The following is a 14,747-nucleotide window of genomic DNA, read 5'->3' on the forward strand; positions in this document are numbered from 1 at the left end:
CAACACAACTGGCCTGCTTCAATATCGAGGAAAACTAACTGGACAGCTGGGGCCAACTTAGTTGACTCTTAAGAACCATTCTCAAATTGAAGCAACTCAGTCATGGGAGATGGAACTAGAAGTCACACTTACTAACTTTGGTCTCACTCAACTACACCAATGCACAGGGGAAGGGTACATTTGATTCTAATACTTACTTTGTTTTTTAAGTTCTTCGATTTGTTCTTCCTTCAGATCTAACTGTTCTGTAAGTCTTGATGCTGAATCCAAAGCAGCATTTGCTTCATCCAAACGTTCCTTCAAGGGAGGAAAGCTTATTAAAAAAGATATGTAAAAACTGTATATAACAAATGTAAAACAAGTTCTGTATAATACAGTCTACATTTATTATGTTGTCTAATATTATACGTGAATAATATTGTATATTATATATAGTTTTCTTTTTAAATCTTTGTCCAGCTTTAGTACTTTATTAGTTTCACAAAATGAATTCAGGAGACGTCCATCTTTTACTATGTTGTTTTGGAATAGTTTAAATAACATATTAGCCTTCATTTTCTTGCTGTTTTTGTTGGTGCCTTAATCAGCCTCAGGGAGTTTATCTACTATACACATATAATATATATACATACACACATTCCATTTCAATCTTCTTCAGTTAACTTTGGCCACCTACTATCACAGCATGGTAGCTTTTTTGATGTATCATCTTGGCTAGGCTACCAAAAAAAAAAAAACAAAGCCAAACCCATTCTAATCAAAGTTCCTAATCCAGTGAATTTAAGGAAGACAGATTATCCTGGATAATCTGGGGGAGCCTGATTGAACCAGTTGAAAGGCCTTAAAAGCAGGGCTGAGATTTCCTCAAAAAAAAAAAAAAAAAGAGAAGAAATTCCTTCTGTGGATAGCAGCTCTGGCCTGTACCCACACTGCTCCAGCTTCCTTTCCTGACCACCTACAGACGGCAGCCATACCCATGCCGCTCCAGCCTGCCGGAGCTTCCTTTCCTGACCACCTATGGATGGCAGCTTCAGCCTGTGCACTCCAGCCTTCATCTGATCTTCCCATCTGGACTGCCAAGCCTACAAATTTCAGACTTGTTTAGCCAGCCCCACAATCACATAAATCAATTCCCTGTAATAAATTTCATGTATATATGTGTGTATCCATATATTAGATATACATGGCTATATAGTATATATTTGTTAGTGATATAGTATCTATATACGGTATATAATATCCTTGTTTTATATATATATATATATCCTGATTCTGCTTCTCTGGTTGAACTCAGACATACAGAGGAATTGAAACAAAAAAATGATTATTCAAAACCCACAAAACTAAGTATAAAGGAAATTTAAATATTTAAACTTTCAAATTATTTTTTTAAACTTTGTGACATTTATAACAAAATTATTAAAGCATAAAATTGTACTAAGACTTTAAAAAATCAGCAGCATTTAGATTTGGTTATTCTTTCTACTGTTTTTTATCTCGTTGATTTCAACTTTTATCATTATTAATTCCCTCTTCTTAATTTCTTCTGATCTGTTGCTGTCGCTGTTAGGTGCTGTCAAGTCAGTTCCTCAGTTCCAACTTATAGTGACCCTAGGTACAACAGAACAAAACAATGCCTGGTCTTGGGCCATCCTCACAATTGTTGCTGTGTGAGCCCACTGTTGCAGCCACTGTGTCAATGCATGTGCTTGAAGGTCGTCTTCCTTTTTGCTGACCCTCTACCCTTACCAAGCATGATGTCCTTCTTCAGTGACTGGTCCCTCCTGATGACATATCCAAAATACATGAGATGAAGTCTCACCATCCTCGCTTCTAAGGAGCATTCTGGCTGTGCTTCTTCCAAAACAGATCTGTTCATTCTTCTGGCAGTTCATGGTACATTCAATATTCTTCACCAATACCATAATTCAAATGCATCAATTCTTCTTTGGTCTTCTTTATTCATTGCCCAGCTTTCACATGCACACGAGGCCGTTGAAAACATCACGGCTTGGGTCAAGCATACCTTAATCCTCAAAGTGACATTTTTGCTTTTTTTTTTTATACTTTAGAGAGGTCTTTTGCAGCAGATTTGCCCGATGCAATACATCGTTTGATTTCTTGACTCCTGCCTCCATGGATGTTGATTGTGGATTCAAGTAAAATGAAATCCTTGACAACATCAATCTTTTCTCCATTTATCATGATGTTGTTTCTTGGTCCAGTTGTGAGGATTTTTGTTTTATAATGAGGTATAATCCAATCCTCTACGCTTTCAACAAGCAAATTTCTGTCATCTGCATATCACAAGTTATTAATAAGTCTTCCTCCAATCCTGATGCCACGTTCTTCTTTGTACTGTTTAGCTTCTTGGATTATTTGCTGATTGAATAAGTATGGTGAAAGGGTACAATCTTGATACACACCTTTCCTGATTTTAAATCTTCTAATTTATTTTGCTTTTTCTAAATGTACATCATTTTTTAAATTAAAAAGAAGGAAACTAGTTTAAAATGCAGCTCTGAGTTCCACTTTAGCAGTATGACACTAGACACTCTAGACCCACTGGAAACAATGAATGTGCTGGATAAAACTATCTTTAGTACAACCACTTCAGAAAATGATGTGCCATCATCTAGTGAAGTACAAGATGCCTGTGCATATCCTGGAAACCCTGGTGGCACAGTGGTTAAGAGCTATGGCTGCTAACCAAAAAGGTCTGCAGTTCAAATCCACCAGGCACTCCTCGGAAGCTCTATGGAGCGGTTTTACTCTATCCTATAGGGTTGCTATGAGTCAGAATCAACTCAGTGACAATGCGTTTGGTTTGGTGTCTACACTATAACTCAGCGATTTCAATCAAGATAGACATCTGAAAGAACTTCTTGCACATGTGAACCAGGATATATGAACAAGAATGTTCATAACCACACACTTTGTACAGCAAATATCAGGAACATTCTTTAACAATGAAATGGTTAAATCAACTGTATATAGACACGATGGAACAACAGCAGGGACAATAATGAACTATCCGTACACAGTGCTGTTGTTGTTGTCACAGAAGAATCATTCAATTTATACACACCTCAAATCTCATTTCTAAAGAGTTCGAAAATATGCAAAACCAAGCAGTATATTGTTTACGGATGCAAGCTTAGGTGAGAAAACCAGAAAGAAAAACAAGGAGGTGACAAACAAAATTCTGGAGTAGTGGTTATCTGTAAGGTGGTTAGAAGGGGATGAGAAATGGTGAGGAGCACAGGGAACTTCAAATGGTAACATTCTATTTCTTGTACTGGATGGTGAGTATGTGGGTATTTGCTTTATTGCTATTCTTATATTTTATACATATCTAAGCATTGTTTTGTAGCCACTCAATGTTTAATAAAAATTTTAAAACTCTATAAAGGAAATGTCTTCACTTATTTGGGATATTAGTGTTCCTGAATAACTTATTCACCAGTAATGACAGGTAAGTAAATTTTACTATTTTCTACCACTATTGCCAGAGTTTATTTATGACTTAATGATAAAGAAAAAAATATTTAAAGAATGACGCTGCAAAAAAAAACTTAGTAAAATAGTATAAATTATTTTAATCCATGTGAACTATAGTGCCCAACATACTTTGTTGAAAAAAATAAATTCTAAAGTTAAAATTTTAGAATATTTAAGTTTGTTTCAGAGATCTCTAAATACCCATGCGCGCTTAAAAAATTAAAATGTCCTATCGTATCTTATTCATTGTGTCTACGCTAAATTGTAAGTTACAGTAGGGAAATCTTACATTCTTGCTCACTGTTATGCCCCAGCATTAGGCTAAATGTACAGTGGCCACTCAAACAATGTATTCTAAATGAATGGTTTAGGAGATTATTTCCAAGACAAAGATTCTGTAAGTAATTGTTTCATGAATAATAGAACTGACAAGAGAAGATCTTTCAGCCTACCTGTAATGATATCAGTTTCCCTTCCATGTTTTCTGCCTTTTTCTTCCATTCAGTTACAAGCTGTTTTTGCTTTTCTAGCTCAGCAGAGTACAGAGCTTTTTCCTCTAAGCAGAAAAAAAGTTATATTAATATTTCGCAATTGTGTGATATAACAATTTTTTAAACCACTTGACGTTTTAATAATTCAACAAAAAATAGTTCAAATGTTTCTTTTTTTAACTTTTACATGAAGAATTTAATTATCTATACACATAACTAACTCAAAAGGTTGCACTACAGTTGTTAAAGCCACAGGTTTAGATATGTATATGTTTTGCATCCTTAGCTATTAAAATACTGAAGTGCAACCAAAGGAGGAGGAGCACCACTCATTCTTTGTACCACGGACATGGAGCAGGACCTCTGCCAGCAGAGACTTGGGAAGAGAGGTGTTCATACAGAATGTGACTACACATGAAAAAGGCTGTAGTAAAACAGCTAGATTGTGCTTGAGGTTTCTTCCTGTGCCACCAGCAACAGGCATTTTTATGGAGAACTTTAAAACAGTGTTTAAAAGACAAAGGTGGCTTTGGCTACAGCACATCTAACAGGTAAAGGGACCAGGAGCCCCATTTATATTAATCTGTAGAAATTCCACAGTCTAGTTTTAAGATGTGAACACTGGAAATTAACTGCAAGGAGATTTCTATACAGTCTCTTGTCAAGAAAACTACTTATTCGAAATATATCATCCCAAGGACAGTCACTGGAATAAAACTTCATGTAAATCAAATGTTTCTTTAACAAGAAAATTATACATGCCTTAGTGGTAATGTTACATGAATTAAAGTACTGAGATCACTGTTTCCTCTGCCTAAATCCTTCTCCATCTTGTCCATCTTGCAAATTCTCCTCTCCCTTACAGAACGCTACTCAAATATTTCCTCTTTGGCAATGCTTCCTCTACGGCCTCAATCCCACACTACTTTGTACATGTTATTCCCGTAATTCTGACATCTTGTAAAGCAGACCCAGAGAATTCTTATATTTAAAATTCAGGATTCCAACCACAGGAGCAACCCTGAAGGCCTACAATATGTGCAGATTTAAAGCTTTGCTTCAGCAGGAACCTATAAGCTCCTGTTGCTTCCTTATCCTCACAGTCCCTAATCCTCCTCCACCAGCAGTTAACTCAACGCCTAACTTTTATATGAAGAATTGAATTATTTATACACATAACTAACTCAGAAGGTTGCACTACAGTTGTTAAAGCTGCAGGTTTAGATTTTCATACATTTTACATCCATAGCGACCAAAGGAGGAAGAGCGCCGCTCATTCTTTGTACCACGGACATGGAGCAGCACCTCCACAGCTCTGCTAGCACAGACTCGGGCAAGACAGGCACGCCATCGCTGTCGAGTTTATTCCAACTCATAGAGACCCTGTAGGACAGAGTAGAACTGCCCCATAGGGTTTCCAAGGAGCGGCTGGTGGATTTGAACTGCCGACCTTTTGGTTAGCAGCCGTAGCTCACCGTAGCTCTTAACCACTGTGCCCACCGGGGATCTGCTAAGAGACCCTTAACAATTACTGAATGGATGAATAAACGAATGGATGGGAAAATTGTCTAAAGGAGGTAAATACGGAATGGGGAAGTAGGAAGCAAAAAGCGTATTGCTCTGGTCGCTGTTACTGTGACTCCAGAAAAGTATTTTCCACCTGAATTAGAAAATGCAGTTACTCTGGAGTATAGATGCAAAGCTGAGAGCAAGCGGATCAGTGTTTCAAAGGACAGTAACTACTTATTAACACTCTGAGATGGGCTGAACTTCAACCAATCTCTCTAAACCAAACCATCTTTCTATGTGTGTGTGTCTCTCTCCTCCCTTGGTAGTCACCTCTTTATCACTTGATTATCCTTTCTCATTTTACCTTTTTTATTTCCCCAACTCTTACATTTACACTAACTGGTAATAATATGACACCAAAACAAAGTTTTAAAATGGGTCTCAAAAGGAGAAGAAAGAGCTGCAAACATCCATTAACAATCTGATTGGAAAGTGTCAAAAATGAAGTGGAACACATAAACACTGATATCCTAAGCATTAAAAAAAAAAACTAGGCTGAAATGGACGTGTATTAGCCATTATGAATCGAACAACCATATGGTCTACTATATCGGGAATGACAACTTGAAGAGGAATGGCATTGCATTCACCGTCAAAAAGAACATTTCAAGACCTATCCTGAAGTACAACACTGTCAGCGATAGGATAATACCCATATACCCACAAGGAATACCAGTTAATACGACTATTATTCAAATTTACAGACCAATCACTAAGGCCAAAGATGAAGAAAATGAAGATTTTTACCAACTTCTACAATCTTAAATTGAACAAACAGGCAACCAGGGCGCACTGATAATTACTGGTCACTGGAATGTGAAAGTTGGAAACAAAGAAAAAGAATTGGTAGTTAGAAAATACAGCCTTGGTGATAGCCACAATGCCAGAGATCGCATGACAGAATTCTGCAAGACCTATGACTTCTTCATTGCAAATATCTTTTTTCAACAACATAAATAGTGACTATACACCTGGACCTCACCAGATGGAATATACAAGACTACATCTGTGGAAGGAGACGAGGGGAAAGCTCAGTATCATCAGTCAGAAGAAGGTTAGGGGCTGACTGTGGAGCAGACCACTGATTACTCATATGCAAGTTCATGTGGAAGCTGAAGAAAATCAGAGCAAGTCCACAAGAGCCAAGGTACAACCCTGAGTATATCCCACCTGCATTTAGAGACCATCTCAAGAACAGACTTCCCATGTTGAACACTAACGACGGGTTGTGGAATGACATAAAGAACATCATATATGAAGAAAGCAAGAGGTCACTAAAAAGACAGAAAAGACCAAAATGGATAACAGAAGAGACTCTGAAACTTGCTGCTCAATGTCAAAAAGCCAAAGCAAAAGGAAGAAATAATGAAGTAAAAAGAGCCTAACAGAAGATCTTAAAGGGTCGCTCGAGAAGACAAAGTATTATAATGTAATGTGCAAAGACCTGGGCTTAGAATACCAAAAGAGAAAAACATGTTCGGCATTTCTCAAGCTGAAAGAACTGAAGAAAAATTCAAGCCTCGAGTTGCAATAGTGAAGGATTCTACAGGGAAAATATTAAATGTCGCAGGAAGCATCCAAAGAAGATGGAAGGAATACAGAGAGTCACAGTATCAAAAAAACTGATCGATGTTCAACTATTTCAGGAGGCAGTGTAGGATCAAGAACCAAGGGTACTGAAGGAAGAGGTCCAAGTCATGCCAAAGGCACTGACAAAAATCAAGGTTCCAGGAATTGATGGAATACCAATTGAAATGGTGTTCAGCCCTGCAAGTGCTCACTCATCTATGCCAAGAAATTTGGAAGACAGCTACCTGGCCAACTGACTGGAACAGATCCACATTTACACCTATCCCAAAGAAAGGTGATCCAATCGAATGTGGAAATTATTGAACAATGTCATTAATATCACATGCAAGTAAAATTTTGCCGAAGATCATTCAAACGCTGCTGTAGCAGTGCACTAACAGGGAACTGCCAGAAATTCAAGCTGAATTCAGAAGAGGACGTGGAACCAGGGATATCACTGCTGATGTCAGATGGATCCTGGCTGAAGGCAGAGAATAACATAGATTTTTACCTGTGTTTTACTGATTACGCAAAGGCATTTGACCATGTGGATCATAACAAATTATGGATAACATTTCAAAGAATGGGAACTCCAGAACACTTAATTGTGCTCATGAGGAACCTGTACATAGATGAAGAGGCAGTCATTCGAATAGAACAAAGGGATACTGTGTGGTTTAAAGTCAGGAAAGGTGTGTGTCAGGGTTGTCTCCTTTCACCACACTTACTCAATCTGTATGTATGCTGAGCAAATAATCTGAGAGGCTGGACTATATAAAGGACAGGGCATCAGAATTGGAGGAAGATTCATTAACAACCTACACTATGCAGATAACACAACCCTGCATGCTGACAGTGAAGAGGACCTGAAGCACTTACTGATGAAGATCAAAGACTTAAGCTGTCAGTATAGATTACGCCTTGTTATGGACTGAACTGTGTCCACCCAAAATGTGTGTAAACTTGGCTAGGCCACGATTTCCAGCATTATGTGACTATCTACCATCTTGTCATTTGATATGCCTTTCCTATGTATTATAAATTCAACCTCTATGATGTTGATGAAGTAGAATTAGAGGCAGTTATGCTAATAAGGTAGGACTCAATCTATAAGATTAGACTGTGTTTTAAGCCAATCTCTTTTGAGATATAAAAGACAGAAGCAAAGAGAGAGACAGGAGGACCTCACACCACCAAGAAACAAGAGAATAGTGTGTCTACTGGACCTGTGGTCCCCGAGCTGAGAAGCTACTTGACTGTGGGAGATTAATGACAAGGACCTTCCCCCAGGGTCGACAGACAGAAAGCCTTCCCCTGAAGCTGGCACCCTGAATTCAGACTTCTAGCCTACAGACTGTCAAGAGAACTAACTTTCGTTTGTTGAAGCCATCCACTTGTGATATTTCTGTTATTGCAGCACTAGATAATTAAGACACACTGCAACATAAAGAAAACAAAAATCCTCACAACTGGACCAATAAGCAACATCATGATAAACGGAGAAAAGGCTAAGTCGTCAAAGATTTCATATTAGTTGACTCCACAATCAACACCTATGGAAGCAGCAGTCAAGAAATCAAACAATGCATTCCATTGGGCAAATCTGCTTTAACGTAAAGACCTCTTTAAAGTGTTAAAAAGCAAAGAGGTCATCTTGAAGACTAAGGTGCACCTGATCCAAGCCATGGTGTTTTCAAGGGCCTCATATGCGTGCGAAAGCTGGACAATGAATAAGAAGACTGAAGAAGAACTGATGCCTTTGAATCATGGTGTTGGTGAAGAATATTGAATATACCATGGACTGCCAGAAGAATGAACAAATCTGTCTTGGAAGAAATACAGCCAGAATGCTCCCCAAAAGCAAGGATGGCAAGACTACATCTCACATACTTTGGAAGAGTTATCAGGAGGGATTAGTCCCTGAAGAAGGACATCATGCTTGGTAAAGTAAAAGGTCACTGAAAAAGAGGAAGGCCCTCAATTAGATGGACTGACACACTGGCTGCAACAATGGGCTCGAGTATAACAATTACTGTGAGGATGGTGTGGGCCAGGGCAGTGCTTTGTTCTGTTGTACATAGGGTGCTAGGAGTTGGAACTGATTTGGCAGCACCTAGGAACAACAAAACAAAGTTTCAATAATTATTAAATACGGTTTTTGTTCACTAGTCTTAAGTGGTAAAGGCGTCTAAGTTAAATTCTCTATAAAATAAACAATAACACCGGAGAGGAATGTGTTCCTTACAACCATTAATCACATGAGATCGAAAGGACACCATCTGCCCAAAAGCAAAGATGAAAAGACTGGAAGGGATAGAAAAACCGGACAAAAGGAAAGGGGGAACCCAGGGTGGCAATGGGGGAGTGCAGACACTTTCAGGGGAATGCAGCCAATGACATGGAATACTTTACGTACAATCTATCGAATGGGAAACTAATCTGTCTGTAAACTTTCACCTAAAGCACAATAAAAATTAAAAAATAAAAATATTCTTAAAAAAAAAAATTAACTTCTCGATAGCTGCTTACCTTTTCCCCCTTTCAAAAACTTTCCCATGCCTGATCTAAAACAGCAGGAAAATTGGGGGAAAGTCCCAACTATAATGTTTTCATGGAAAGGCCGACCATATCACTTACCTTGCTGGAAATGCTCTAGGACCATCTGCAGGTTGGCTAGTGACAGCGCATACTGCTTCACCTGTTCCTGTGAAACAGAAAGCTGCAGGGCCGTCTCATCCCTCTGCTTGGAGACTACATTCAACTGTTCCTGCAATGACTCTACCTGCACACTGGCTTGATGGCTTCAAACAAAAAGAACAAAAGTCAAACTGCTTCTATCCATTTAGATACTTTAAAAAGATGAAACACTTCCTTACATTTTATTGCATTAAATTCAAGTTAGAGTCAAAGACCAGACTTACTGGCCTGACACAGACTGGAGAAGCCCCAAGAGTATGGCCCCTGGTCACCATTTTAGCTCAGTAATGAAGTCACTCCTGAGGCTCACCCTTCGGCCAAAGATTAGACAGGGCCGTAAAACAAAAATGAGACTGAAGGGGTATCCCAGCCCAGAGGCAAGGACTAGAAGGCAGGAAGGGACAGGAAAGCTGGTGATTGAGAACTAAAGGTTGAGAAGGGAGAGTGTTGACATGTAATGGGGTTGGTAACCAGTGTCACAAAACAATATGGGTACTAATTGTTTAGTGAGAAGCTAGTTTGTTCTGTAAACCTTCATCTTAAGTACAATAAAAAAAAAAAAGTCAATCAAAGAAATCTTTGAAGAGTTCCTCTGATCTTTGTTCTGTTTTTTTTTTTTTTTATTAATTAATTCAATTGTCCTTCCTATAAAAGTGGCTTTGAACAAATGACAATCTTAAAGTCTAAGAATTAGGCTAAACAAGAAATGTCATTGAAAGAAAAAATTACAAATATCTTGCAACTTTTGTGTTTCTGGGCTAAAACTCTAAAAATACAATTTATCATAGTTTTAACTTGTAAGCAGCCTTAAAAAGTCCTTTCGTCCAGCTTCCAACCTAAAACAATGGATTCAATGACACTCCCTTGCTTTTGACACAATCATGGGGAACGCCCTACTTTCCAAAGGCTATCCCACTTGATGACCTGCTTTGACAACGAGTTAATTATCTTTTACTATCATCTTTCTTTCCATCTACATTAAACATAATCCCTACCTCTGCCCCAAATAATAAATGCAGAGACCCTAAGAGATTTATACTGCACCTATTTTTTTTTTATTCAGGCTTGTCTCACTGATGTACACCCTTAATGTATAACTATATACAAAATACTGCCATAGTCCTCCTGGGTTTTTCACATTGAGTTAGATTCTTATTCAAGAGTGGCTCAATAAAGTCCTTTAAGATCAGCTGACTTTGAAGAGATTTTACTCAATAGCACCCTCTTGTGGAAAGAACAGTAAACTGATAATCAGGAGACCTCCCCAAATATCCATGGACTTCATTCAACACTGCTAGTTAGCACATCACTCAAAGGGTGATGGAAAGGATGAAATGAGCTGTGACTGCATTCAGAAAGTTAATAAATACCAGGTGTCGCTACCGTTAAGTAAAGGTTCCCAGGACCATAATCTGGTTTGTAGATTTGAGTTACTAATGCAACAAATATTTATCGGTATTTTATTAACCTATGTATAAGAATAACATATCAGTAGGAGGAGTACAAAATGAATTTAATTATCCCTACCCCCAGCAACCTTATATTTCATTGGATGGAGACAACATAAAACAGACAGGTCAATGATCACTTGTACCCTAAAGTAAAATACAAAGGCCTATAGAAGGCTTAAGGAAAGTATGATGCAGGGTCAAAGGGAAAAAAAAAAATCCCACTAGGGGTTTGTGTTTGGATTTGAGGAGTGGGAACGCTAAATAAAGCACCCTTCATGAAGAACAGGTGGGCTTCATCGGAAAACTCTTTGGGATCAGCCCATCCTTCAGGCAGAAGAAACAATGTGGAGGGGGAGGGGAGAAAAAAAAGAAATGAAAAGGGCAGAGACTAGGAACTATTTAATTAGAGAAAATAGGGCCTGAAAACTGAAAGAATTACAATTTTACAGCCTGAGAATGTGGCATTTCTGACCAGTGTGAAACACGTACACAAATGATTGCTCATTATTTTATTTCCCATTTTAAACAAATTTTCCTTCTGGGTCTGAAGGTACAGTAACACACCATATAAAAGGGGGAAAAGGGTTGTTCAGAAATATTCCCTACTACCTTATAATCTCTTTGCAAACAGAGATAATGTCTACTATTTCCTTACGTCTCCCTCAGCATCACACACAGTGAAAGATAAAGAGACATTCCTACTACTAGATAAAATATGAATAGACATGATCTTTCTGGAAGATAATCTTGCAGTACACTTCAAAAGTTTTTAAAATCCCCTTTGATCAAGCAGTTCTATTTTCAAAACTTACACTAAGGAAATAATCTGTTATCAACACAAATATACATATTTGGGATATCATGACAGCACTGAGTAATTTTGAAAAATTGAAACACCCTAAACGTCCAATAATAAATGACTGTGTTAAAGAAATTCTGGCAAATCCAAATAGCAGCATGTAGCCATAAAATGCTATTGCAGAAACTCGTGGCTTGACATGTATTATATACTCACATTAAGTAACAGAAACAGGTTACAAAGAGTATGAACACTGTGATCTCAAATTTGCTTTAAAAAAAGATTTATTAATATACACACACATATAAAAGCAAAAAAAGGCAGAAAAATAGATTATCTTTGGGTAGCTGGAACTGTGACTTTATGTTCTTTTCGTTTGTCTGATTTCCCTGAAGTTGATAATGTAACTAACGCTTTTGTTATACGAGCGAAATTTTTTTTTTTTTTAATTGAGAGAAATAAAATTAAAGATATGAAAGGAGGGACCTGGTCACTCAGAAGTTCTAGTAAACCCAGAGTTCACCCGCACTGCCCTAGTCCTTCACCTTACTACTTCCTTCACTCTCTCCCTTCTCATATCCACACCTAGTTCTACCTTAGATCACCGGGTTAAGCATGAAACCATATAAATTAGTTTTTTGGGAGCCTGACAAAGCTAATTCAGTCAGAATTCAACTCCTCCAATGATGAGAGGTGGTTAATCTAGGGTGATGGTAAGATCAGAGAGATCTCGGTTTAAATGCCAGATCTGGTTAAGGGTCACAGCCTAGTGTGAAACCCACATACTCTGTGCACAACCTTGGACAGATTACTCTTTACCTTCAGTTTCTTCATCTGTAAAATGGAGATAATGTATTTTTTGAGAATACAGTGAGCTAACATATGAAAAATGCTTACTGAGTCTGACATTCAAGAAGTGTTCGATTAAAGTTAACGCTAAAAAAGAAAAAAGTTACCTTGCATTTTCCATTGCATTAGAAGATGAAACCAGCTTTTCCTCCAATGCTGTGACTTTCTTTCTTAGTTTAGCCTCTCTATCTTCTGCAGCCAAAGCTTCACGGGTGTATGAATCTTCTGATTCTAGAAGATGGTTACGCAATCTCTCTAGCTCCTGGTTTAAGCGTAATTCTTTGTCACGTAAATGTTGAACCTAGGTAAAGGACATAATTCTTTATTTTTCTTCTACAAAATGCTCCCATTTTCCCCCTGCAAACTACTTTGTTATTAAATCCTTTTTCCATTCCAATTAAGTGTATTAACTGTATACTAATTTCTCATATTGCAAGATGTGTCTATGCTAGGAAAAATGACAACGAAATCACTTTGAATATTCATTTGGAAGGTTGACTTTGTAAGGTCTCAACCCTCATGGCTACAATGGAAAATGGAATTTTATAAAGTGCTGGGCTCATTGTGGTAGGCCACTTTTTTCAGTAAATCTCCTTTTTTTCCCACCTTATGAGTGGGAAATTTTTCCTGTAGCCAAGATAGGCCATGGTTTTCACTTTTTTGTTTTGTTTTCACTTTTGAAAACTGAAATAAAATACACCCTGGGAGATCAAAATCCTACTACAGCATGTCAGAGAAAGACTAAGAAAAATAACCCTTGAGAGAAATTCATTTTAATTGATTATCTTTCCTGTTTTCTTACTTAACAGTTGTTAAGCTTATTGTCTGATATGCACTGCTCCTCTGAAGTGAAGTGTACCTCATTCTGTAGGGCACTGTTTTCCATCTGTTTCTGCTTCAGGGCCAACATGACCTGGTCTCTCTCCTGCTGAAACAGAACCGTCTTCTCCTGCATTGACTTGACTGCATTTAAAAGCTGATTTAACTCCCCAGTCTTGCCCTTTTGGAAAGAAACGACTTTAGCTTTAAAGAAAAAGACAACTTAAAAAAGACATTTTCTTTCTAAAAAATTAAAAATATAGTTAACTATGTCGAGATCATTTAAAAAAAAAAAAAAAGGAAGTCTGAGAAACTGTCACAGTCCAGAGGAGCCTAAAGAGACATGACAACTAAACGTAATGTAAAGAAATCTAACTAAAGTATGAGCTTTAGTGAATGATAACGTCTCAGTACTGGTTCATTAAGCTGTGACAAATGTAACATAGTAACATAAAATGCTAACCAGAAGGAAAACTGGGTTTGAGGTACATGAGAACTCTTTGCAACTTTTCTATAAATCTAAAAGTATTCTAAAGGAAAAAGTTTATTACAATTTTTTTAAAAGAACGGAAAAAGACGAAATCTGATTAAATTACCCTGCTTAACAAAGTGTCCACCCAAAAAAAGCGTGTGTGTGTTTAACCAGCCATCAAAACCCGCCATTAGGCGCGCAGGACTGTCGTCAGACAAAGAAACGGCATCGAGTCTCTGGCGGAGGAGACAAGGTCTTTAATATGTGCCACCTATTTTAAAGGAACATAGTGGCAACAATTTAATGGAAGCAACCTTAAAACGTCTCCTGCTAGACAATAAGGAACTTCATTTCTGACTGCATTCCATACAAGCACAATATATTAGCAACTGCAGAAAAAAAGATAACTAAGCCTTCACTGCAAAAGTTGGGTCATGCGTTTAGGTGACAGTTGGAATTCTAAAAGGCACCAAAAAAAGCATCAGGCTATTTACAGCTAATTCTTTTCTCTATTTTAAATACGCATAGCA

General features: G+C 37.7%; 1 protein-coding gene across 4 annotated transcripts in view; it reads right to left on the reverse strand.

Annotated features, from left to right (window-relative positions):
• Nucleotides 1-14,747, reverse strand: part of TRIP11 (thyroid hormone receptor interactor 11) — an 80,259-nt gene that overhangs the window by 22,876 nt on the left and 42,636 nt on the right. For 3 of the 4 annotated variants that reach the window (XM_064292879.1, XM_064292880.1, XM_064292878.1), the window contains 5 exons: nucleotides 13,786-13,926; nucleotides 13,034-13,227; nucleotides 9,768-9,931; nucleotides 3,954-4,057; nucleotides 198-297 (listed from right to left, as the gene is read on the reverse strand). In XM_064292879.1, the coding sequence (XP_064148949.1) occupies nucleotides 198-297; nucleotides 3,954-4,057; nucleotides 9,768-9,931; nucleotides 13,034-13,227; nucleotides 13,786-13,926 (703 nt within the window). The remainder of the gene's footprint in view (nucleotides 1-197; nucleotides 298-3,953; nucleotides 4,058-9,767; nucleotides 9,932-13,033; nucleotides 13,228-13,785; nucleotides 13,927-14,747) is intronic. The other variant, XM_064292881.1, reaches the window with a different exon arrangement.

Source organism: Loxodonta africana, chromosome 10, assembly GCF_030014295.1.
Source record: "Loxodonta africana isolate mLoxAfr1 chromosome 10, mLoxAfr1.hap2, whole genome shotgun sequence".
In the NCBI taxonomy this organism is placed as follows: domain Eukaryota; kingdom Metazoa; phylum Chordata; class Mammalia; order Proboscidea; family Elephantidae; genus Loxodonta; species Loxodonta africana.